Below are 27837 nucleotides of genomic sequence, written 5' to 3' on the forward strand. Positions count from 1 at the left end.
ATTAAAATGGAACAACTCAAACATAATCATCAGTCCGTTTGGTTCCTTACTTTCAATGCTGCAAAAGGTAAAAGGGATCGATCTAGTGTTTTTTATTAATCATTTCCATAAGATTCAGTATTATTTTCTAATAATCATGTGAAATAAATAGTTACAAGACAAAAGATAACATGATAATAACATCAAAATGTATTAAAAAATATTGGTAGCACACACAAGGTAATTAATATTAAGACATCTTATGCAACTAGTAAAATAAAACAACGTAGTAAGTTTTATTTGTAAGTAATGTTTTCCTTTCTTATCATGTTCTTATTTAATATCATCCACAAGAACTATAGAAAAAAGCATCAAAGGAACAGCCTCAAACCATTTTTTCTCTGATTAACAAATATGTAAAACTACATGTACGTTAATCTGAAATAAATGAAATTGAAAGGCATAGTGTGACATAAACAACAATCCAGTTTAATTCATTTCATTAAAAATTCTCTTCTTTAATCTTGTTCATTTCAAATTATCAGAGAAGAAACATTTTTTGCTGTTGTTTTTTTATGCTTGAAACAAACCTTTTCTTGTTCAACATATATTGTCCTATGAATCATTAACAAAGTACATTCCATTCCATAAAAGGAGAACCAATATCAGTACTTTTCCAAAATAATCAGAAACATTTATTTCATCAGAAAAATCAATCACCAATAATTCTTATGATGTAAAATACACTCATTGTTTAAGACAATCAAGAAATCGAAAAAAAATAGAAAGATTGTGAAATAAACTTACAAGAATTTTACAAACCTACAGAGAATAAGCTTTGTAAATATGTCACTGTATTGGTAACAGATGGCAAGTTTTTAAACAATTAAAAAAGGACCCTATGTAAAAATTAGATTGTCATGTATAAATCCACACAGAGAGTTATTTAATTATGATATTAAGATTTGCAACTACGGTTAGATGTTGAATTGCTCATATCTGTCACCTTCTTTTCTGTTATTTTGTTGAATGGGTTCTGTCTTCAATTATGAAAGAATTAACGTCACTCAGTTTCAACATATTTTCTGCATCAGAAGATAAAGCTACATATATCTCCTTCTCCTATTATTTACTGTATTTCTGAGTGGTGACGATCACATTTTGGTTCCTGAGTCACTGTCCTCGCTGAACCTGAATTTTGCGGCATCATTTGGCAAAATGCCGGGCCAAAGTCCTCGAAGCTGTATGATAAATTTATTGTAAACAAATTTAACAGTTATACTATACAGGGCATAACAATTACTCTTCTTTTAACAAAAGCCAAAGCCCCTAGTGTATGACAATTATTTGGTTCAATAAAATAACACACAATAAATGTATCAGTAAAATACATTAAAATAATGGTACTATTGAATCCATTGCAAAACATTTAAACAATAAAAAGTTTTATTTTTTTTAAGCATAAGAGCATGAAAGCTGCAGTCCATGTAGATTATTCTGCAAATTTTGCAGTTCGTATCTATTTTTATTATTCTCTTATATCATTAATACACGGTGAGTAAACCCTCTCTCTCTCTCTATCTCTCTCTCTCTCTCTCTCTCTCTATTCATATACAATTTCCTGGCTTACAATTAGTATCCATATATTAAATTTACCTATCAATCCTTTTAAATCTATGAGCGGCGATTCCCTGAAATATAAATTTTATATATTGAATTATCTATTTAGATGAAATTAAACTGTTGATACAATATAAATATAAATGATGTAATAAAACGACACATCACATCAATTGTTGACACATGTTGATACTTACACATGTTTTATCATAGATTTTCTGTGAAATAGACATCCGTTACCCTTTGTAAGCTTTGAGCGCCAACAAACCTGAATGTGCAAACAATGAATTCAAACAATGATATTGCATAATGAGACAATTTGTCTAACAACTAAAAAAGGACGGTAGGATTTTATTTACTACCGCCGGGGAATATAAGCACATCTTTTAGCATAAATAAAAATCCCACAATTGTTTTTGTTTTTACAAACATCATCAAACATTGTTTTCATGACGTTGACATATGTATGTATATTTTTTTTAACTTAAACCTTGACAGCGTCTCTTGGCCAAGACGTTTTCGGTACATTCTGCGATGCAGCATGTTCGTTTTCAATTACCACTCCTAGGTCTCCACGAATGCGATGTCCACCTAAAATGTTTTTATTACATTATAAACGCCTTGAATAACCCCAAAACAAAAAATACCATATATTGAATAATTCTTTTATAGGAATAAATAATTTTTCCACACACTTATTTATCCAATTACCTTCACGAATTAATGACCCAACAGTAAATTCAGAGCTATCAGAAGACTTGGAAGGTTCATAAAACAGTAAATCTTTCTGATTGAAGCTCCACGAGAATACGTCAGTTTCTCCGGTGTCTCGGACAACCAAGACCTTTTCAGCTGTGTGTATACACGTACATGTATCATATACATACTTATATTTATATAATGCATCATTTGTATATGTATCTTATATATATGTATACAATAAAATATGTTCAAATCATTCAAATCATAATGCATTTTATGAAATGATACCAAAATCATTCTATCTGTCTTATAAAAATTAATTTTTGTTAAAAATATTTAGAAAATTAAAAACTGTAATAATTCTCTACAACTGCATTACAACTGAGTTAATTCTTTAAAGATAGAGAATATGTTTTAATTTTGTAACTTGATAAATCAGCAATACGTCTTGCTTGTAATTACGTTATTGAATACTTACTTAGTTTTCTATTAAACTCTTCAATACGACAAAGTATCGTTCCCGTTGTCTGTGGCTGTAAACCAGCCACTCGTACACGAGTACCGACTGGAGGGGGTCGCTTGAAGGACTCCGTTATTAACCATTCAATATGTCTCATCTCCTTCTGTAAGTCACATTTGTTTGTGTTGTTATGAGAAAACTACTACATTCAAAATATGCATGAAAGAATGGAGGAATATTATTCAGAGAAATTACAAGATATTATGAATTGATAATGTCTACCCAAATTGTTCCCTTACACCAGTGTGGTTTTCGTATAGTTCCTCCTTTATTGTCATCCATGATTTATATGGGGTCTCTGGTTGATTAGGCGACATGATTGCTGTCATTACTCTCCCCATGGCCGTCTGAGTATAAATATTGCAACAGAGTTGTTTTCTTCAGTTTATTTCAAGATTATTGAAAAGAAAGATGAAAAAACCCCAATAATATGATGATATGAAAGTATCAGTACCTCTCGTTTTTTAGAATCAAAAAGCAGTTCTACATTGTCCACAACTGACAGCTTATTGAACCATTCATGGGTCTCTGACAAAATATTAATGCTCTTAGGACTCTAGAGAAAAAAACATTTAATTTTATCACATCTTTAAATAAAACGACAATGGTTCTTATTTATTTGGTTATAGCTGATTTTGGCGCCCATATTTTTAAAAACGTTTTTAAAGTTTCTAAGGACAATAACAGCTTTCAATGGATTGACAAATTATGTTTTATCAGATCTAGCCGCAATTAAATACGTGGCAACTGGTAGGGGTTTAATTAAGATCGTTTTTAGTTCTGCTATTGCACATATGATTACAATTACTTTTATGAAATTAAGGGTCTTCATGGGCACAAGCTATTGAAATGCTACAAACCATTTCCATTTTCTTCCCAACTGGAACAAAATAAATTGGTACTCGTATACTCATGGCAACCAATACTTCCAAAACCGATACCAGTAACTCATTTGTCTGCAATTTTGAATTGAATACATGCAATTATATAAATTTTTGTAATTTGTTCTTGCAATTTGGCTTTAAAAATGTCATACCTTCTTGCATTGCTGCTGTTTTCTTTCGGAGTCTGGAGAACAGTCGTTGAAGAAGCCATCAGAAATTATAACAATTTTTGGGTACCTTGTGTGGTGAGAACCGTAGGTCGTAGGTCTTACTGTGTAAGAATCAAGTCTTTGCAAGTATAATTCTATGTTACAATAATTTACAGATTAAATTATATGTAATAAGAGATTACAAAGCTCACCGAGAAGCATTACCCTTACGAGACCACCTTAATCATATTACGAAAATCATAGGTAATGATCTTCAAAGAAATATTGGATACTATTATGTCGGTTGACACATTGTTATATGAAATCATATGATGCAAAGTTGTTTAATAATCATATTATGTGTAAATTTTATTCTGTATTGTATGATAAAATATTAACCAATACACTACTAAACAATACAATATTGTATCATATAATACTTTATAATATTTTGCCTCATTATATTTTATATGGCACAATATAGTGCTGTATAAAATTATGATAGAATATGATATTGTATGATGATATGACATTGTATCAAGATATAATATTGTATCATAATGTATCTATTATACAATATAGCATCATTTCACATGATACAATATCATATATTATGATATAATATCATATCTGTTGATATATTGCAATATTGTATTATACATATTGTACCATACAAAATTATATAGTTTGATACAGTACGAGGAACCATTGTATTATTTAATATTATATAATTTTATATTTTACCATATAATATAATACAATATCATTCTAAACAAAATTGTATAATATCAAACAATACTATATATTTCAATCTTATAGGATGTAATATCATTTGATACAATATTATTTTATACAATATTGTATTATATGATACAATATCACATATTACAGTATCACATGACACAATATCGTATCATATTATGTCATACAAAAATTGATACAATACACTATCAAAATATATAGTATTTTGCAATAATTTATCATCGTATGATTCATATTGCTTCATATTATACATTACTGTATATCATACAGTGCAATATCAAAGGAATCATGATATATCAGATAATAACAAACACATCTATCAATCAGGTTTTGATGAGGTTTTCTAAGCATCCTTGATAACACAGACTAGACTATGTATTTGAAGCTATCATTTCGTTTCAAATCCAGTTACTTGAACAATAAAAGTTAGCAAGGACAACAATAGCAATTTTTCAACATTCAAACATGCTTTAGCTACTTTAACATTTTACATCTGCGCAAGCATCAATATAATCAAGATCAAGTTCTGTATCTGAAGCTATCTCTATTGACACATCCAAAGTTATATCAACTGTTTTACTCTAAGTATGAGAAGCATTTACTTCTTTTGATAACAAGGACCCACAGCAAAACCCAATTTGAGTTGTTCTAAAATCTTTAACCTGTATAAGCATCTAGATAATCAAGATCACTCTCTGTATCTGAAGCTGCAGCCTCAGGATGTATGGAATGCAACCCGGGGTAAATCCCTGTACATCCTTGATTGGACTTGGATAAGTAATTAGATGTAGTCATGAAAGGGCACCTGCACCAAAAACCTGCTAAAAAGCTTAACCATCTACAGCATCTGAAATTCATGGCCAAAATCAGCATCCAAGTCTTTTATGTCTATAAGTTTGTCCACATGCACAATCGAAGCAAGTTTGGCGAAGAAAGGACAAGTAATAACTAAGATACAGGACCTGAAAAAAACTTTATCCAGGTCCGGACGCCAACGCCAACGCCGGGGGTATAGCATAAGCTCCCCCAATATCGTCTCGGTAAACTAAAAGGTGAATTCAATTTAATTCATTACAGAGGTTAAAGTACTTTTAATTTAAATATCATTTAAAATAACAACGAAATGAAAGTATTTCAACTTGTAAGTATTTTAAGACGGCATTAATTTACTACATAGAATTATTTATAATCTATATTGTTGCATTATCATGAGTTTCATCATTTTTTTTAAGAAATAAGGAATTATTTTTTTTAGCATTATGAGGTGAAAATTTCGGTCTGGGCGTGATCAAATCCAATAAAGCCCGAAGGGCTTTATGTAGATTTGATCACGCCCCGACCGAAATTATCACCGGTGTGGGCGTGATCAAATCCAATAAAGCCCGAAGGGCATTATGTAGATTTGATCACGCCCCGACCGAAATTATCCCCTCATAATATTGAAAAAATGATTCCTTATTACTTATATTTATATAATTTTCAGCCAATGTATGATTAAATATTAAAATATATTTTAGCAAACCCCACTGGCGCCCCAATTATATATCATATGAAGTTATTGGACTGTACAGTACAAAATCGATAAGTAGTGTTATCACAGGCGAAGACACTGACAAATGTAAATATAATGAATTAAAAATGCTTTGTCGCATTAATAATAAACAAATGATTTCCTACCTGTGCCGTTTAGGAGTTGAAGAACCGTGAATAGTCCCTGTATCACTGGGCTACTAGACACGGGATGAAGATGATTGATTTTTAGTTGATCTGTAACCATGGAATATGTAACTGTATTTTATAAACGCTCTTTTTGCGGAAAGCATAATAAGTATGATTCATCGTTGTCATTATCAACTTTTAAAAAGGTTTTTTTCTTTCGAAAGTTCTAAGCCAATTGAAATATACTTTAACATGTTCAATGTATCCTCGAGTTCAATTTGTTTTAATTTTTTTAAAGAGATAAAAAGTTTTAAACAGAAATAAAAAAAAAAAAGGAAAAAGGAAAAGAAGGTTAAAAAGTCCTCTTTTAAAAAGCCTATGAACAACTTATGCAGATATTCATATTAACTCATGTTCATCTATACAGTATATAATCAAAGTACTGAAGTACTGACGGGAGTTGATTTTATCGATAATTATTTATTATATACCAATGATATATAATTTTGCATGCATGGCAAGTAAATTCCTTTAAGTATTTGTATTACGCACATTTTTCATAATATGAATCCTCCTACAGGAAATTCGTGAAAATCCAATATCAATCATGTTGTGTAATATTCAAAGAATTAGTCCATCAAACTGCGTATCAGTAATCGAAATAGTTATGACAAATTGTATGGATCCAAGCAAAATTGAACTCTAGTCTCGTTCAACCAGACTCTCAGCAGTACCTGTAAAACTCTGGCAAGCAAGAGAGACTCTGCTTGTCGGAGATTTACGGAGACAGCCGAGCGTCTGGTTGAACGAGACTATATTGAACTCTGGCGTAGGAATTCATAAAATGTACGACTTCAAAAAATATCTAAATTGTTCGTACCATTTAAAATCTGACTATTAACAAGGCCTATAATTTAATTTCCTTGATAAACAATGCTTAAGAATTCATTACATCGAATTTATTGATTAGAACTAAATGTTGTCAGCGGTGTTGATTTGTGCTTAGGTCCAAACACTGTTTCACTTTCGGTTTGCCTGAGTAACTGCATAGGAGAGTTGATTAAAATCAACTCCCAAAAAGTTGTTTGAACGGTATTATACGAACCCAAACAATATGTTTAAAAATATTATTGATTTATGCGAGTTTAATAATTTATGGGAAAGTCTTTAAGTACTGCATTGCATGTATCATCTAATATAACTCACTTCAATCTGAAAAATAAGGATATATGCTCACTACTAGTAGTATTGTCTTTGTAGATCCTGAACTTTATAAATCTGCTTTTGTTTAATTCTTTTACTAAATTTAACGGTTTTACACAACTCAGCTATAACCCCTTCTAAAATCTTTTGCAAGGAGTACTTTGTTCTGACGGAAACTGCCAAAATTCGATACATAAAATATGAAATGCATATCGAGCGTTCAGGAAACATAAGTAGAGCGCGCTCCGAAAATAATTCGTAACTTACTGCAGGGGGCTAATTGCCTTTGGATCAAGAGTGAAATGACTGTAACCTCTTTTCTTGGTCACCAAAACGTAAAATGATTATTTGAAATTTTAAAAAGTTTTATAAAGCGGATCTAACATCTGATTTTAATTAGATTGATAAAAATAATACTTATTCGACAATATTAGTCAATGCATTATTTTTTAAAATAAATATATCAAATGACTAATCATTACCCATGACTTTCAATGCTCTTGTTTTGTCCTTGGTCAGTTCTTGTTCCACCTTCGTCTCAGAACCAATGGAGACCAAGCCAATATTACCCAGACATGCTGAAATTTCATAAAAATATAAAGAATTATTACTGATCATTAAAACCGTTTTGCAGAAAACATACATAAAGGTACGTTTGAGAACATATTCTTTATGTTATACAAGACTTTGACCCATGCGTGCACGGGTTGACATTGCATATGATATCGGACATATATACGAAATAGATACACCGACACACCGTATTGTTAACATTTACATAACCAAGCTTTAAGCCTACAATAATGCTATTAATTTCACTACACTCCGTTAGTTAGAATAATCTAACTGTGACTCGGGACAGGCCTTCACCACAATTAAAATGCCTCCCATATACCCGTCCTGTAGCAAAAAATTGCAGAATCGCTTCGAAACGATTTTAGAGAAAATTAATGAAGCTGCGTTGAAAATAACAGTCAAATTATTCATAACAAACCATTTTGAGGCTGTAAATACCTTCATCTAAATTAATGAAGAATTCAACACTTTCCGCCAATTTTTTTTATTCTCTTCACACACCATGTTGACATTTGAAACTCTCGGGATTTCATATTACACTGAGTTAGAGTTATCTCCCGTATTTCTTTTGGTGAGAATATATAACAAATTTTCAATGAAAATTTACATGTATTTGTAATATCGTTTCTGAGTTTATCCGTGCAAATGTGAAATTGTGGAAACATTAACTAAAGAGCTCCCGTGATTTAGCGTGAATGTAATGCGCATGCGCAAGATTGTAAAATCCAAAAAATCCGGATGATTTCCGGATTTTTCAAAGAAATTTTCGTTGATTATTAATTAGCGAAGCTTGATTGAAAAAAAAAAAAACAAATTGGTAATATTCAAGTACCAAAGATGTTTAAAATATATAGACAAAAGCAATACTCTTCTGATTTCTCGGTATTAAAGCCTAAAATTTCGTGTAACAGAGAGGATTTACCCTTTATTATTTTCTTGGCTTCCGCCCTCTGTTCCTCAAACGGTTCTCCCGCCATACTGTGAGACACATCTAAACACAGTACCGTACAAAACTCGTCCAATTCCTCATCGTCGTTCAGTTCTCTAGTGACTACAAGTCAACGTCTTATTCAAATGTTTGTTGAGATTGCTTTAACTAAACAGCAACTAATCATTGAAGACTATTCAAATAGATATAAGGTATTGGAGACCATTTAGGATTTAAAAAAAGCTAAATACTAAAGAACTGTCATTCGTGTGAAATAAAAACCCACCAAAGCAGTTACCCTTCTAAAATATCACAGAATTTCAATTCTTTCTTAAAATCTTGGGTTTTTTTTTATTACGCATGCAGCACTATTATTAGCCTGATCATAGTTTTAACTTTTTAAAAATTTCATTGCATCAACAAAATTCTAATTCGATTCTGATAATTGATATCGATGAAATAATTACATATCTTGTCAGACCTTGGACAGCTTTGGCTAAAGCCTGTTGTACAACGTTCAGCAAGTCCTCTCCCCATATTTCTTTCAGTGTTTCATGATGCTCTAACAACATATATATATATTATTATATACATTCGCTTATAATCAATCACTTTTATAAAAGATATATTTATCTTCAAATATTCACTCTCAATCAAATGCCCACATCGCAATGTTTTATTATTTATGTGTTGTTATCATTAGAATTAAAAAAAAAAGATACCAATAAACAATGGTTTGATTACATTATTATAACAATGTATTATTTTCTGGTTCGTATTATCAATCTTGTTCTTTATTAAAATATTGTAGACTGTCTTGGAAACCGCTATCGACATAAAACGTATATCATATATATTTTAGCAAGAATTGAAAATTAAACCCCATTTTGGCTTGTTTTACATTTTCAATTTACACATTGATCGTTAGTTGTTTATTTTTAGAGATTTAACATATTTCATTTTATTCTTATGTTTTGTATATATACCAGATGATCAAATGTCAAGGTTACCTTCAAATATCTTTGGACCACTTTCAGACCTAAAATGAAATAACATTATTTATTTATTTTTCTCTTCTGTTTGTTTGAATCATACAAATGAAATATGTTTTGAAAAATAATAATCAGTCTTTCAAACAGAAACATTTTAACAGGAGCTTGGACTTTTGGTAGTTGTGTCAAACAGCATTGTGACGTAGGCCTGTCTATTTCATTGCTGGAAACTCAGCCATGATTCTTTGGAAATTAGGAAGATTTGTCTGGCTTTTGAACTAAGACAACGCAATCGGTGCATATTTGCTTGAAATCAGCGTTATCTTTAACTTTTGACGTAAGAAATAAATTGGTTTGTTCCTCGAAAACCCAGGGTCTTGTTAAAATGGTTCTACAATCTACCTTTTTCCAAGAATAGCATCAAACAATTGCGAAAAATCTACAAAGTCGCCATCCACTTGATCACTTTCCTCATCATACTGCGTCTAAAATGATATGTCAAGCAATTGTAATAAGTAAACACATTTGTGAACTGAAGGATTTTTTTTCTTCACATTTTCAATTTTTCTTTTCGTAAATACGTCATTAATATAAGTTAAAATAGAGAAACGAAACCAGAGTATAAAACAAACCCGTGGATAAATACTCCACTAGTTCAGATAAAAATTTAAAACACTGTGTATTCACATGTTGGTTTATTAAAAAATAAATGATTTTTTCCCAATCGTTGAATATATTTATTAGTGAAGAATTAAAAAATAATAATAAATGCTTACTTCATCTACAACGTTTGCAGCTTGCCATTTGTTCCCGGTGTCTGATTAAAACAAATTAGTAACCGCACGGTTTGTAAGAAGAAAACACAACAAAACAATTCTATAACAATTATTTCACAGCTGCATTATACAAATATGTGCAAAGTCCTTTCATAAGGTAGATCGATACATATATACGCATAGTACACTCTTCGTCTGAGCGCACAGTGCAAGGTAATATATATATATATATATATATATATATATATATATATATATATATATATATATATATATATATATATATATATATATATATACGAGGGTTGTTCGGAAATTATTGAGACATTTTCTCTTATTCTTTTAGTAAAAAAGATAAACTCTTGAAATTTCACCAAAACGTTAATCAGGATAGAGTTTATTAATGTGAAAAGTTTCTTGTTCATGGCATGAATAGATCATTCCTAGTAAGCTGACCAACGTGCCTTCGTCCTGTAACCTGGCGCAACCGCAAACTTTTCGCAACGTCATTTTAACGCTTCTTATTGCTCCCGTGTTTTAAACACCTTACAAACGAACTGAAATAAGAATTATTCTTTATTTCTCATCTTAAGATGTCATCATTTACATTTTCTCTCATTCTTGTTTTTTTTAGAGAAAAAATCGATATTTTTACCCGAAAGTCTAATTACTGTGAATGTCTCCTGCAGTCATTTTTTTTTTTTTTTTTACATATTTTAGAACTGTTGACAACAGTTAGTATGTCAAAAGTTGTTAATTAATCACTTTGGCCTAATTCTAGTTAAATAATCAGGGAAAAAAATTATGATGAACTGAAGTTCTATACCTTGTCTTGTCATTGTATAGTTTTATTATGCAATTGCGTGGCTTTAAAAGGTCTTCTTCTGAGATTTCCACCAGTTTAATGGTTTTCGTTGCGCCGCCTTGACGTCAAAATTCAATGTAAAGTCATTGTCAGATTTTTATTGTTTGGTAAATATATGTGTACCATATCCGTTGAACATCAGTGAAACTTAATCAACAGTTAGTCGCAAAGAATAGCAAAATGTACATATTTAATTTGATTTCTTTTATCATTAACTGTAATTCTACGGACACTTATAAAGTAGATGTTTAGGTTGTTTAATCTCCGAGTTCATGGCTGCGCCGGGTACCCCGACCACTGACTTGTTTATCTACCGTCGTAAACAAAATATTAAATATTCTTTTAATATTACTTTGTTTTATTATTTGTTGGTGTTTCTTCAGTGTCTATGCCAATTCTCACCAAAATTCGTCACTTAGAAAAGAAAATAATCGATTTGTCTCAATAATTTCCGAACAACCCTCGTATATATATATATATATATATATATATTTATATATAGGATCTCATAATTTATCTGGCGACTGCATGATGCTAGCTTCGTAGCGGTGTCGTCGAAGGGCTCTGTCAATACTGGAAATATTACTTCTCAATGATATTGGTTCAAACTCTTCTCCCCCCCTTTTCCGAACAATTGGCAAGAAACACATCTAATTCTGTAGGAGAGATTTTGTATAATTCACGCATTTCATTTTTGGAACGAAGGAAAGAACTGAACAAATTGACATCATACAATGTTTTTCTCAATGTGTTTTTGTTTTCTTTATCTTGAATGAATTTTTCGATTTCTTGACTCTCGTAATGAACAAATTCTGACTCATTATGATTTAACAAGTTTTCTTTCAAAATTTTGGCATTATCACCATTATTTTCTTCTGAAAGCTCTGATTCAAATAATGCACTCAAAAATTCTAAACGCTCAATTTCGGAAATTTCTGAATCAATAAATGGCACTGGCGATGATTTATGGGTTTTCTCACCCTCCGAAACTTCACCAACAGCTGTGTTTAGATTTTCTTCGCTGCCAATGTCTTGAGTTTTCGATAATTTATTGCAAATGACAAAAAAATCTCCATATCTCTTTTTTTATCACTCATTTTCCCAACGCCATCAAATTATTAAGCAGAAGATTTTTGATAATTGATTGTTACATCATTTTCACGAACGTGATTTAGATCCAATTATTCATATTTTTTTCATAATTTTTTTTATTTTTTATTAATGTAAATAGTAATGTTCAATACAGCTCCACTTAAACTAGGTCATTGAAGCGTTGAAGCGAGGTGCTGTGTCAAAAGTAGTTCCAACCGGAAGTATTTGATATAGCTTCACCCGTGTGATATAACAAAGGTTTATCACACGGTAATATACATCACACGTTTGGGATAAATATATATATATATATATATCCTTCATTATGTGGCGTATTTTTTCATACTAAGAAATATTTGATCGATTGATTTATTTAAATATGTTATATAAAGATGAATCTTTACAATAAATTACGCAGTTTATATCAATCGGGTTAAAAAGATATAGAAATTAATAAATAACTTTAATAATTATTTCGCGTCCACAATAAATACAGCATTTGAATAAACCCCGCCTTAAATCAGCCACGTGATACCACGCTCAGTCTATCACAACAATAATGGCGACGACGAGAAAGATAGGTATACCCGTAGTACCGTTAGGTTTGACAGACTTGGCCAAGAAAGAAAAAAAGAGACAGACTGTCAAGGATAGGAGCAAAGGGAGGATTGTCATCGGAGACCATGTAGATTGATGGAATAGGAATTAAAGCCGCATTAAACTTAAGTTTAATAAGTTTTTATCATGAAGTTGTACGGGTTTTGGTAGTCAGGTTCGTACGGGCCCCATGTGTTCCATGTCTTTACTTTATAAATTATGAACCACAAGTGGATTTCCGTTTAGAGAAATTTTTGAATAAAGAATTAATAAACACTCTCAGTACATGCATTCCTCAGGAGAGGGGGTATTCACTCATTTTACCGTGTCGCTGATGCTAAAATAGTGTTTCATCTTTATTATACAAAATTAGCAATTTATATCGCTCTACATTGATGAATAAGGAAATACTAATGCTTCGGCTATCATCTGATAAAGGAATTATCTAATTTAAGACAACAATAACGTGTTTCTAATTTGTAAACAAACTGTTCTTCCATCGTGTTTTCAATACTAGGTTTTCCCGCACACATGCGCAGTGGCGTTACAAATGGCCGATCACATTAATATTCATCAGACGTGTAGCAAAGTTTAGAGACAAATAACTAATGAAAGAACATGTTTTACGGGGTAAGAGTTTGTGAAACGTCTAATTATAAGAAGCATGATGTATATTTTTAGTAAAACTCATGTTAAAAATTTTACTCCAAATACGCCACATATACCTTTAAGGGAAACATAAATTAAAAACTTCATGTAACGACACGTCAACATGACCGCTAAATAGGGTAACCAACCTTTCTGATGGACACCGTACATCACACGCAACTGCACCACACATTTTAGATTTCATAAATGGCCTTTATGGGAGGGACGATATATAACCAGCATCCGAATTTCACATAACCAGACCACATAAACAAATGAAATAACCTTCCACAGAGGATTTTTATCAATCATGGGATCTCTATGAGATGCTGTTATTAGTGCAAATGGGAACGTATGCGGTATTAATGAAGCCTTTATATAAATTTTTATTGAGTTTCAATAAAATGCTTTGTTAATCATTTTTTTTCATATTTGATCATTGTCATGCTCAATATAATTAGAATTACGATCAGTATAATACACACGCCTGCCTGGGGTGTTAGAATTGTTGACTATTAGTGTACATGTATATATAGTCAGAGAAAAAATGATTCTTGACCTAAGTCATCATAATTAGCACTGATTAATACACATACATACACTGATAAACCTTTATTCTTTAAATACCCCCCTACAATTCAAATTTCCGCATTTACTAATATTTCAACGTTAATGCCATGATTGGTATGACCATTATCAGAATAACCAGTATTACTTTTTATGACATTACCTTTTGCATGTTGTTTTTCTTGAATACCAGGCGTTTCTTGGCGTGCGGATCCTTTATTCTCTCGAACTCCCTTTTCGTTTCTTAATATATTAAAAAAGAAACCAAATATGTTTTACCGCTTCTGAATCTCTGTTTTTTAATTTTAATTTCTCCTTTTAACATAGTAAAGTTCACAACCTTTCAACATTTGTGATGTCCAATTGGGCTGCGCCACCATCGTCAGTCAAGCTCATTGAAGAATGAGAAGGGGTTATTCCAGGTACAAAGCCAGAGTCCTTATATATATATATATATATATATATATATATATATATATATATATATATATATATATATATTACTAAAATACCCCCAACATATTGCTTACACAGTTCATTTGAGAAATAACCTTATCCGATTCTTACAAACGAATTTTAATGTTTTTAATTTCATAAAAAATATTTCAGAATATGCACTTTATATCAGTAAAAGCCTACCCAAAAGCCATAAAATTCCAAAAATGACTTACCCTGTCACTCCTGTCTATTCCTAAATGTGAATTCCGTTTCGGAACATTTTGACTTTCCAATTCCATTGATGAACGGACATTTCTATCTTGTTTTTTAGAAATATGATCTAAAATTCTCTTTTCAATGCCTTGTGTTTCTTCGGATATGACATTACGTAAACTTGCCACTTCATTTTTGAGGAAATCTTTGATCTGTAGGATCTGGCGAGTAAACTCGTCTACCGTAATAACTCCAGATTGATCGCCTATCGAAGTTCTCTCGTATTCAGAGATAGAAGGAGTCTCTGAGAATAATATTGAGACTACTGAGACATTTTTCACATTAAATGAATTTCTTATAAAAAGATATTTAAGAGTGAAGTATACTCTGTATTTATTTTGATTCAGACCTACATAGCATTTAACTTTAAATGCATTTAAATATTATGTTTTTAGAATAGAATCTCGTTGATGAATTCTTGAAATGTTTCATAAAATACCTGCTGATGTATTTTCAATCCCTCTGTAAAAGAAAACCAGTGCTATTGAGTAAAATGTAAAGAGATTTTTTTTATGAGAATGCACCAGTCCTGAGTAAAGAGCGTATAACAACCTGTTGTAAACGATGGTGTCATTTTTGTTTGTGAAACCCTCTTGTTCTGGGAGAGTCAAAGAAAATCTCACACTGCCAGAAATTGGACGTATTGTTTTTGTCAAAAGTAATTTGTCAAGGAACTTTTGAATTTTTGAGACTGAATCCGGAGATCTGCCTCTCTGTAAGTCTTCTATGTTGCTAAAGAACAATGTAAGTTGAATGCACCCAAGTGAGACCTCAGTTAGATAACCCCTGAATTCTTTCATGAGAAAGATCACAAGCTGTTGACATTTGTCGCACTGATTGGCCATCAGATCCTGAAGGACCTTTCTCTCAAGATCAAGGAGTCTTTTCGTCAGCTTGACTTTAATGTTGGTCCTCAATTTCGCCTCATCTAATTCAAGGCCTCTCCACCTCATTGTCACCAGAGAGGCGCCAATCTGTGACTCAACTGAAGAAAAACAAAGACTTGTAAAATTGGAAACTAGTCAATATGCCATAGAACGTAGTGTTTTGTTTTTTAAAACTATAGGAAAACAAAAATCTTAGCGGCAAACAATGATATATCTACTCGTAAAACTTTCTAATCCGGATTCATGTAGCAGATCTTAGTAATCAGCATGTAGACTAAATGTAGTGCTAGCTGTACTTGTTCATTTTTTTCTGTTCTATAGGATTTGAAGCAATAGAAATATTGATTTTATATTAACTATCGGTTTATGATCAGTTACATATGCCTAGTGGAAACCTTTCTTATTCTAGTTATGCCCTTTTCAAGGTATCAGATGCCCAAATGAAGAAAAAGTTAAAATGGTATGTGGATTTTACAACCTTTGATCCAAACCTTATCCAGTAATCTTACATTCACTATTTTGGGTTAAGAAACACTTACTGTTAAAGAGTAATATAAATGGGACATTGTCACAATTTAGGCTTAAAGTTTTTACACTTATCTATTTACAGGTATTAATAATGATCAGCCAAAATTGAATGTCAGTTGTCAAATTATAAGCGAGGTACAGAACTCTCTATTCTTTGTTATAAAAACAAGTGTCGTGTCATGTTTTGTTTACATTGGTAAAACTTGGCAGTAATGTTACGTTTAAAGCAAATTTTATTATCTGATTGCATCTATATAGAGAATATATCTTTAAGGTTAAAAGACTATTATTTAAATTCAAATGGAACAAATCTGACAGAATCAAACGTAATACCTTGATAGGCGATATAACAGATATTTGTTTATCAATCATAGATATTGAAAGTAAGTTCAAGACTCTGAAAGCAGCATGGATACCACAAATTGTATCTTCTAAGGACACTCTATTTGAAATCATTGAGAGGTTTATTATTTTTGGAAATAGCGAATTTAAATCCGAATTACGTCTTACAATTCTAACTAATTTAAATGCACTGGATAGAATAAGCAACCCCCTAAGCTCAGTTAACAAAAGTGTAACTTCGAGAACATATAAACTAATGATATTTTTAAACAACTCATTTTGAATAATAACATAATCAAAATAAAAGGAGAAACATTTTTTAACAACTGGGTTAACAGTAATATACTCTACCTAAAAGACATACTAGATAAAAACTCCACAATTCTTTTTAATGTATTAAAGGAAAAGTCTAACTGGTTTTGTGAATATAAAACTCTATGTTCAGTAATAAAACCATTGTGTAAAAAATATGATATTTCAAATTTTAAATATTTGAACATTAAAAATGAAATGATAACGCAATAGGGTGTCATGTTTAATTGGTATAAAATGCCAATTTTTCAATAAAAAGGGTTACACAAGAAATTTGCTGAACCGGTAATCAATCTAAACTTTGATTCTAGAGTTTGCAATGCCGATAAATGATTGAAATGTATGGAAAAGTATATACATAAGAAAAGTCAAAAATATAAATGATAATAAAATAGCTGAATTTAATTATAATATGCTACATAATGTTCTCTGCAACAACGCATATTTAATCAAATGGACCAAAGACAATGGTGATAACTGTACTCTATGCAGAACAATCGAAAACTCAAAACATTTATCTTTTGACTGTAAAAATGTTGAAAATATTTGGAAAAAAACTAAGACACTTTTTATCTATTGATTTAAAAAGGAAACATATCGATTTCGACTTTTATTTAGAAAAAAGTACAAGATTGAATCTTTGAATATATTAATTTCTTTTACTGCTTATAATATATTTAAATACAAAATGAACTGTAGAATATAATCTTTGCAAGAGACTGAAATAAATGTGTTTAAAAGTGTCAAATAAGCTATTATTCAATATTCTTCTATGTTACGTCTTATAAAATGTGTTTTTTTTTCAAAATTTGCTGACACATTGTGAAAAAGTACGTACATGTTCTTTTTTTTCAATTTGTAAATTTATGAATTAATCAGTTACTTTGAGAGAACGGTCTCAAGTAGTATCGTCCACTGGGGAGTGTTTGGACTTTTTGTGTTGTAAGGTCCCTATTGTACCATAATTGTCTAATTATATTTCAGTAATTATATTTTATACTTATACACTGCAATACTTTGTTTAAAATATAATATACCCAATATACGTATATTCATTGTTTGAAAAAAGTTATATTCAACATAATATACAAGCTATTTATGTATTCATCGATTTCTTTAGATTTATGTACATATGTTCCTATTCTTATTCCTGCACTGTTTATGTATTATTTTTATCACTGAATAAAAAAACCATCTCATTGTTCCAACTATTGAGACAAGCTTGAAGAGGTTTTTTATATAGATATTGTTAGTAAAAAATCAAATTTTTTCTGTTTGAATTTTTTTATTAATTTGTATTAATGTTGTTATATGATTTTTAAAGTTGTTTTGATAAAACCTGTTATATTTTCAAAATTATCTCAAGAAGTAAATAAACGAACGACATAAAATATTCCTTGTAATGTAATATGTTGTCTTGTTTAAATTCAATCTGATTAAAATCAGATCCTCGATGCTCCTGTTTTAATGATACGTCGCTCGTAGTGACATACCATTAAAAAGGGAGCACCGAGGATCTAATTTTAATCAGATTGGTTTAAACTTATACGGTTATATTCATGTATATAAAACACGCGTCTTGGAAGACAACGTGTAATGCTTACTTTCTAAGGTGCCCTGGGCTTTGAGTCTCTCCAATGTTTGGTCGGTTACATGCATCTCAACAATCACACAACACTGCCCTATCTGAATATAACTACCCTCCTTGTGGACAACTAAATGAAGCTTTGCCTCTCCTGATGAACCACTTTCTGTCACACTCAAAGGGGAAGGAATGGAACTATTGTCTGCAGGGAGATGCACCTCACCTGTTGTGGAAGTTTGAAAAAAAATAATTAAGTAAACACGTAAGTAAATGTAAGTAAATATGACAGTGAAATTTGTTTGAGATAGATATAAACAATGGCAATTATACTGCAAAAACTTAAATGCAAACTTTTGACCCACTTAACTTATAATTGTCACTTTCTTCAGGAAAATGCAACTTAAACTTAACTAAGCATTGTCTTTTCGTGCCGTCGTATGTTTCTGATAACTTCACCGTTATATTTCCGACTTTCTATTTTCGTCGCGTCTATGTTTTCCAAGATGATGCCATTTTCCTAACTACTTGGGGCATCGGACGAACGAAATTTCCTATCCACCAAAATTTTGCTGTGTGCAATGATTAAAACCATACAATTATGTCATGGTTAGTTTTAACTACATGTATTACCTGAACTTTAATTGCCCAAATCCCTAATTTTTAAAGTACTGTATCTAATCAAAGTACTGAAGTACTGAAAGCCGGGCTCTTTTGGTGTGTCTTTATGCATATTGTGTAGTAAAGACTGAAAATATTTCTTTCTCTCTCTCTCTCTCTCTTTCTGGGTATACCCCTCTAACTATTTTTAGAATCGGTAGGACAACAAAGTAGTGCCTTTAAGCAAAATAGTCCCTATACTTGCAGAGTGTATATATATTTATTGGGACATTTTAAATCAGAATGCTTGACACATGTCAGAAAAGATGATTTGCAATTTTAAAAACAAGTGTCAAAATTGAATTATCATTTGAAGAAAAGAATTGAAATTGTTTGGTGTACACCCTTTCCAAAACCGAGAAATTCCCTACTTTTACTTTCATTTTCAGAGTTTTTCAATACAGACGCATTTTGCCGGAAAACGAATCTGACTTCAAACCACGAAATTTTAACAGGAAAGAGACAATTTGATGAGCTTTCATTCAAGAGGTCCCTCATTGCTGAACGAAAATTAGGACCGGAGCTATGAACCATAACGTTAACATTACCGCCTATGGAAAATGCATTAGTGGACTATACCCTTCTCTCATGTTCTTAATGTCGGCAAAGCGTCAGAGAGCGACCAGATTTTGTAAGCGGCTATAAACAAAAATGTGTCTGTCTAGTAGAAAAAAGTTCAACAGTTGCTGGATTGAATTTTGCATCAAGCGTTATATATTCAATCCCCATTTCTTCAACGCGCAGCAAATAGTTCATGGAAATTAATGCGGATTGTATGTGTCCAAAATCCATAGTCTTGTTTTTAAAACACGTTATTAAGGATGACGTTTACTCAGAATGAAAAAAAATTCCACTGATGATAATGAAAAACCAACTATTGTGTGTTATAGATCTTTCATGGTAGTTCTTCACTTTCATAAAAGTTGGTTAATGACCGACTTTTTGAGTTAATGGCCATTGAATATTTTTGAAAATGTAAGAAAAATTCATAAAAATTTTACAATATGATTGAGATTTTCTTAATTGTGAAATTAATACAAATTGCTTAACTCTTAAACAAATGAAATACAGTTTATGAATGGTAGTGACATTAAATAGATACAAATCATTAAGTTTTCATTCACAATTTTTATAGATATTCTAGTCCGAATTTCCTCTATCAGTTTTCAAATTACTACCCATATTTGATTCAATATAACAAAAAAACTGAATAATGATAATGCATTAACATTTATAGTATTAAACTAAGTATATTGACCTTTCTCTGCTGGCATAAAATTTATATGAGGTCAATGAACAAAATTATGAAATATGGTGTCTTTTATCATTTTAAAGCATTTTTCAATATTTTTGTTGTGTGTGCCATACTATTATATATACGAAAAGGCAAGATAAAACCAACAAAAAATATGCAAAATAATGTTGACTAACAAATAAAATCTTAACTTTAAATATTATAGTACTACCAACAATATTTCAGTGGAAAACAAAATCTGAAAAATTTAGTCCAAATTTCCTCTGTTTTGCTAAAAGTCAAACTTTATCTTAGCCTAAAACTATAATTTAGTAAAATAAAATCGATTGCTGTCAATAATAATTCATTTCATTAATTCTTTTTGTTTTTAAAACAAATTTTACTCATGCAAGTGAACTTTTTAACAATCCGGATTCGAGAACTCAAACCCTGAGTAAACAACGTCCTTAATAAGAAAACTAAAAAAGATAGACAATTCTCTCGAAATTAAAACAAGAAAGAAACAAAATGCCAACACTTTTGACAAAACGTGGCTCTTTGTGTAACTATTTGGTATAGAGGAAGCTTTTACTTTGACGCTGTTTTATTTTTTGTTTACTTTTGAAGTTGTGCTATTTATAGTAACATTGGCGATTTGCCTGCCTATAGCCAGGACTCTGCTTTCAGCAGAGCCCGGCAAAAAAGCTAATTGTCTGGTAAAATATACTTCCGATGATGCTAACATTATCACATGACTTTGTAAGTTTTTAACGTTGAAGCCTAGGAGCGCTACAAAAACAAACTTCTCCTTGACTAAAAGTTTTACTATTAACAATGGCATGCCAAACTCCCAAAAATGAGCAGAACATAGCTTAAAAGTTGATAAAACTACGTTTATCGACTTTTAACTTTAGTTTACGAACAACAAACTATAGTTAACGATTTGTTAACTATGGTACGTTTCGTCTGTAAAACATCATTTAACGGTGGTAAGCTATAGTTTACGATTGCCAATCTAAGTTTATCTGTCTTTACTTAAACATTAACAATTTATTTTGCTGACAAATGTAGATCCGCACCTATAAACTATTATTTACATCGGTTAACTATAGTTAAGAGTCAGATTGATAAACGTAGTTTACAGGAATCACAGCTAACACTTCTGAAACATAGATTATTGCATTAACTATGGTTTACATATGCGAAATATAGATAACGTGTTGAACTATAGTTTACGATCCGCAAATTCAAGTTTACATTCGATAAACCAACTTAATCGATTGCAAAACTATGTTAAGTTAATTTTAGTGAATTTTGCGGGCCAAAATCACTATTCAAATGATGATGATATTGTTATAACCATATTATGATCCATCGTCGGAACTCACGAGTTTTCTATCAGTTACATTGCTTTCAAAGCAGTGTAACGGATAGAAAACCCGTGGGCTCTGACGATGATTATGATCATATAAGTTATAGGCTAGATTGAATAACTAAAAGAATTAAGTTAAATTAAAAGCAGAGGGTTATGTCACTTATATAGAATGTTTGCTCTACCAGGATAACGTTAACAAAATCATCACATAAATTATACCATCGGAAACATATGACGCTCATTTTCATTTGCAATTTCCGGCGCTATATTTTGGGTTAAGACAACGCACAGTTCTTGTCCCTGATTATGATGTCAGAGTTCACTTTTATTTGGGCTTTTCAAATTAACAATCCTATGGAAAATTAAGCAAATAAAGTACATATATACCTTTTGGACGTTGGATAATGAAAAGAACAGCCATATCATTGGCTACTGAGATGTTGGCATCACTCGCATCTATGTGTACACTTCCGGGAGGATGGAGTCTACGGTTAAACCCGGATGCTGAAATAACAGAATATACAGAGAACAATTCATTTACAGCTGAAGAATCAAAGCTTAACTTTAACTGCATGTAGAATACCAAACTCACCTTAGAAATTGCGAGATGTCACAATCTCACCTGAATTTCATAACAAACTCACCTTCATTATGCTATTTTATCTCACATATTTATATCGCTTCAGATAACAAAAAAAGTTCATGTTAAAGGGGCATGGTCACAATTTATTTTTCTGTTTTTATTATTTTCAATGCTTAAGGAATGGATTTCTAAAATTCAAATGAAATTTTGGTGCCAGTCGTTGAGTTTTAAGCAAGGTACATGCCTCACATTTCTTCATCATGTAAACAAGGCTCGTGCCCTGTTTTTGTTTACATGGGTTCAATAAACCAGTAAAAAATCTTTTTCAAACTGGTTTGTCTATCTTATCATTCATTTTAAGCATAAATAAATAGTTCCTAACGATAAATACATTCATTTTAGGTCTAAAACTTGAATTTTAACTTCAACATTCGAAATGTAAACACACGCTTTGTTTACATAGCAAAGAATTGTAAGCTCTGTAACTTGCTTATAACTCATCAAATGACACTCAAATTTTGGTTGCCTATTAAAAATGCCTTACTGAAGCATCAAAACATCAAAATCGAAAAGATAATTTTTGACAAATATCGTGACCATGCCCCTTTAATGGTGATAATTTAAACTCACATGTGATGTCGGGTTTCTGTGTTCCATGAGGCAGGTCGCCAACAACTGTTGTTTTTCCCGATATGACCGAACCCTTTTCAGCTTCAATATGCACTGAGCTGATAAGAGAATTATTTTTGTATATGTATAATGTCACATATCACAGATTTATTTATAAACATTTTAAAAAGACTAAGTGCAAGCTTACTTTGGTTCGTTGTTCATCTTAAGGTGGCTGGTTCATTGATCATTGCAATTAAATCTGTAAAATATGAAAGGTAATCAGTGTTCAGGAAATTAGATCGCCCTTATATATAGATTTTATTTGCTACTTTGATTGTATCAAAATCGAGGTGTCGCTAACTGTGGTAAGACGTCCATATACAGGACTTAAATATTCTGATACAATTATATTATTAACAAAGAACTAATCTAAATCTAGTCTGAAATCCAGAAAAATATTTTCCGCCTATGAAAACAGCGTGATACACGGGTAGAAGGAAAACATCTTTTTTATTTCTTTGATCGGGTTAAACACCACCGCATTCACATTAACTCAATAACAGGAACGTATTGTTTGCTTGTATAAGCTGAAAAAATATATATATGGAAGAATTCCACATCAAAATATTCCGGTTTTGAATATCCAATGGGTTGTGTGGGTTTTTTTAAATTTAAATTCCAAGGTCTTAGTGAAAGAATAGAAATCATATAGAGAGATGTGTAAAAAATAATATACCATTTCAAACTTCAAGCTATTATCTGTGACTTGGATTAAAGAAAAAATATATAACAGCTTTGAATATCATTCCATATCTTCATATCATGCTGAACTATTCTTCTCAAGAAGTTTATGTCGTTAATAAATGGACACAATCATCTAGCCCTTTTAATGATTTTTAAACGCAGAAAATGCTTCCGTCATTTCAACATGTATTGCATTCGATTTATTGTGTTTTCATCTCTGTATAATAACAGTAGTTCCATCCCCCCGCGCGTATCGACAAACTTAATTTGTAATTCAAAGTACTGAATGTACTGATAGCTTGGGTCTTTATAGTTGTAACGTACAATCGGTCATATTTTGTTGAAAAAAAAAGACTGGCAAACAGTTCATCGCACAATTATGTTAGGAAGGGTTTTTTTCTTTAGGTGAATGAAACAGGTTAACAAAGGGTGTGATTTTGTATACAACTTTGTTTTTCATATTTTCTAAAAGATTGCTTTCATTTCTATTAATTTGGATTTCAGTCAAATATTACATTTTCTCCTCTTAAAACAACAGTAATAAATTGAGTGTATATTGCCACAATTTGCATCACCATGAAAATTAAGAGTATTCTTTGAAAAATAGAACAAAAATTGAATCCTTGAAAAAAGTATTCAAATTGTCGTTTAACTGTTTTCCACCTGTATCTCAAACGACCGTTAAGTGACCGACCAGCGCGCTAGGTTCCGTTCGTCAGCAAGATTTTTGTCTTGCCCAGATGGCCGAGTGGTTAGCACGGTGTCCCCTCACTGCTAGGCGAATAGGTTCCATAGGTACCGGCCGGGGCGGAGGTGGAGCTCCAATAAGGTGAATATCTCTATGATATGATATGATATATATATATATATATATATATATATATACTTTAAAAGAATTCATACTTTTATAATACACTTTCAAAATATTTTTTCGTGTTTTTTTTCCAACTATTATCTATGAAATTCTGTGGTCGATGGTAGTCTGGGATTTCTGTCTTATCTAACAAAAAACTAATTTTTTCTTCCGTATTGATTTTGATATGAGGGAAATATTTCAATACATTGGCGGATCCAGAGGGGGGGTTCCGGGGGTCGGAACCCCCCCTTTCTCTGGAGCATATACATTTTTTTGAAAACTTGTAATGCCTATTTAAAGGCAATTGTCCCCATTTATAATATAAATACTGTAATTATTTCAAATAAATGCTTTTAAAATTGCTAATTTAAAGAATTTTTTACAACGCACCGTAATTTACATGTACATGTATTTCATATAAAAAACCCTAACGATTTTTTTTTTTCGAAAAAGGTACATCTGTGAGTAAACATGTGGAAAATTAAAAAAAAAATAACTAAGCAGTGTCACTAAAAACACAGATTTATAATTACATCTACAATGTATTGTCTACTCTATTTCTTTAAAAAATCAATTATAGTTAATTTTATGCAAGTTATGCTATTTTTCTGGAATGCTAGCTATACCGTACCTCGTACTCACATGAAACACAAAAGAAAGCCCTTTTTTGATTTGTTTCCAAGAATCGGAAATTATGCTACAAAATACCGTGTACGGGGTTTATATATAAACCATCATGAAAATGCACAACTTTTCAAAACTTTCCTGAATAAGATCGCTTCAGTACTAGTGCCGGGTGATGTGGCGCACCCATTATACAGAGGTCACATCAAGTTCCGTGGGACGACTACTGCTTGTACAATTGTATTACACATGTTCCATCTATTCAGCAGATAAACTATCCCCATTTTTGTCATATCCTATCATTTAGACCTTTATTTAAGAAGGCAATCGATAGAACTCAAAATCAATAAATATTGAATAGTTCAGAGTTTAAACATCAAAGACATAATTTTTTTTTTTTTTTACCAAAAATTCATTTTTATAATATCTTGTCGTAAAAAGTCTGAATTATTTTTGGTTTCTTAGCGTTTCTTTCTATTAAGCATAGCATAGACGCACGTTCTCATTGCTGGAGACTCGTTTTTTTTAAGGCTAGAAATTATGCAAATCTTCCTTTCCTAAACCAAAACGCTCAATAATGCAGTGCACTCTGATATTAAAATAGATGTGAAATAGATATTGATGAGATAATTGTTTATTAAATTTACGCACGGAAAACGTTCAAAAGGCCTTGTTTATTGACAAATGATGTATTTTGCACATATTGATTTTCATCAATTGGAACCCCCCCCCTTTTCAAAATTGCTGGATCCGCCTCTGCAATACATAACAAAACCTCTGTTTCATCTTAATCATTTAATCATAACCTTAAAAACAACAGTTTTGTTTTCAATCATCAGAAAATCCATTGCGTTATAGAGAAAACAAGTATTCCTTTTAAAGGAATGATCGGCAATAATGATATACTGATAGCTAGAAGCAATCAACGTGATCAGTTTGATGTAAAATAATTAAAAAGATACTGTAATTTTACAAAATATAGAATATTTTGAATCTGTACACCATAATTTCATCACTGAAAACCGTCAACAAATTTAATTTTGAAATAAATTTTGGGAAAGCCGTTCGTAAACTCCTTGTCTAGTTTTATATTTTTAACGTAATTATTAAATGTTAATCTGTCTTCTTCTTCTTCTTCTTCTTCTTCTTCAGAATACTGAGTAGGGCTCTTCAAAGAGCATTAACACGTATACAAAGGAAAAGTTGTATTAAAATAATTTAATGCGACTGAGAAACATTGAATGCCATCATAACTTGCTATTGAGGTCGCATTATAAGGTAACCTTGTTTTATAAATCAAGCCGTCTTCCTAGCTACTATTATGCAACATCAATAGATCGAGGTCAGTTCATGGAGCATCTTCTTATGATTGAGGTCAGTTCATCGAGGTCAACTGCATGAATCTTTAGATCGAAATTCTTACGCGTGAGACAAAATGTGCATTCTTGAATTAACAGGTCGAACTGCATTTCATGTATGTGCATCTCTTAAGTTATATGAATTGAAATAAAACTGAGTAAAATGTTATATAAATACTAAACCAAACTTCAAGTTTTTATAAGAACTACTTATGCAAGCGGAATGTGTGCGCACGTGGAAGCATTTGCCGGATCATATGGACACAACAGTGATCGGCCAAAGCCGATCACAAATATTCTATTGTATCGCCAAAAAATGATTTACACAGGACGTGCCCCACCAACCTCATCACCGCTCTTATTTCTCACGACTATCAGCAAACATTTGGTTGTTTTGAGTAAAGTTTGAATCAAAATCAAGTTAAATGCTAGTGATGAAAACCCAAACTTAAATTTCAACTGATATGATAAATAAATATTTATTGTCTACAATGTAATTTACATTATTGCCATCTGCATCTAATTGTAATCATTTGCAAGTCGATTCTACACAACTTTAAAATACTTACGTTACTTCAGTGACACATCTTTCTAGCAAAAGCCAAGTCACATATCACCCCACCACTCTCAACGATTGGTTAAGGAAATAAAAAAGAAACTATGGGTTTTTTTTTTACTATTCTTTACACTTTAACGGTAGCAATCATTTACTTCCTGTCAAGATATTAGCTTTTGGCCTTTTCTTTTAATTTCATTTCAGCAATACAATGATCTTGTTCAAGGGTGAATCATCAACTTAAAATTACAATTACTTAATACCTTGCTGAATGAGGAAAAGATAGTATTACTTTACTATCATTTACATCAAAGCTTAAGTTTAAAAAAAAAATGTAGCTGTCGCATAACTGGT

At 31.3% G+C, this 27837-nt stretch overlaps 1 protein-coding gene across 4 annotated transcripts; it reads right to left on the reverse strand.

The window, feature by feature from the left end:
• LOC105343823 (uncharacterized) lies at positions 1-27560 on the reverse strand. 4 transcript variants are annotated; one of them, XM_066086991.1, is made up of 28 exons: positions 27497-27560; positions 24784-24928; positions 23551-23604; positions 23364-23461; positions 22538-22654; positions 18904-19107; positions 15783-16215; positions 15670-15692; positions 15191-15474; positions 14860-14957; positions 14683-14762; positions 10751-10791; positions 10377-10459; positions 9993-10021; positions 9464-9544; positions 8977-9105; positions 7961-8056; positions 6294-6383; positions 3858-3976; positions 3682-3777; positions 3276-3377; positions 3061-3168; positions 2780-2924; positions 2311-2451; positions 2090-2190; positions 1797-1867; positions 1636-1670; positions 1-1220 (listed from the first exon to the last, which is right to left on the reverse strand). In XM_066086991.1, the coding sequence occupies exons 3-28, from the start codon at positions 23565-23567 to the stop codon at positions 1186-1188; spliced, it is 2856 nt and encodes a 951-aa protein (XP_065943063.1). In that variant the 5' UTR covers positions 23568-23604; positions 24784-24928; positions 27497-27560; the 3' UTR covers positions 1-1185. The 4 variants fall into 4 exon arrangements, with proteins under 4 accessions (XP_065943063.1, XP_065943062.1, XP_065943064.1 ...); XM_066086990.1 differs by having other exon boundaries at positions 24753-24928; XM_066086992.1 differs by lacking the exon at positions 24784-24928.
• Between the last annotated feature and the right edge of the window lie 277 nt (positions 27561-27837).

Source organism: Magallana gigas, chromosome 6 (assembly GCF_963853765.1).
Source record: "Magallana gigas chromosome 6, xbMagGiga1.1, whole genome shotgun sequence".
Classification (NCBI taxonomy): Eukaryota; Metazoa; Mollusca; class Bivalvia; order Ostreida; family Ostreidae; genus Magallana; species Magallana gigas.

Coding starts and splice junctions, on each gene's coding strand:
- LOC105343823 (XM_066086992.1), bottom strand. Junction 14,958..15,190: donor GAATAGACAGGAGTGACAGG/GTAAGTCATTTT, acceptor TATATATATAAG/GACTCTGGCTTTGTACCTGG. Junction 10,022..10,376: donor GATGCTATTCTTGGAAAAAG/GTAGATTGTAGA, acceptor ATTTCATTTTAG/GTCTGAAAGTGGTCCAAAGA.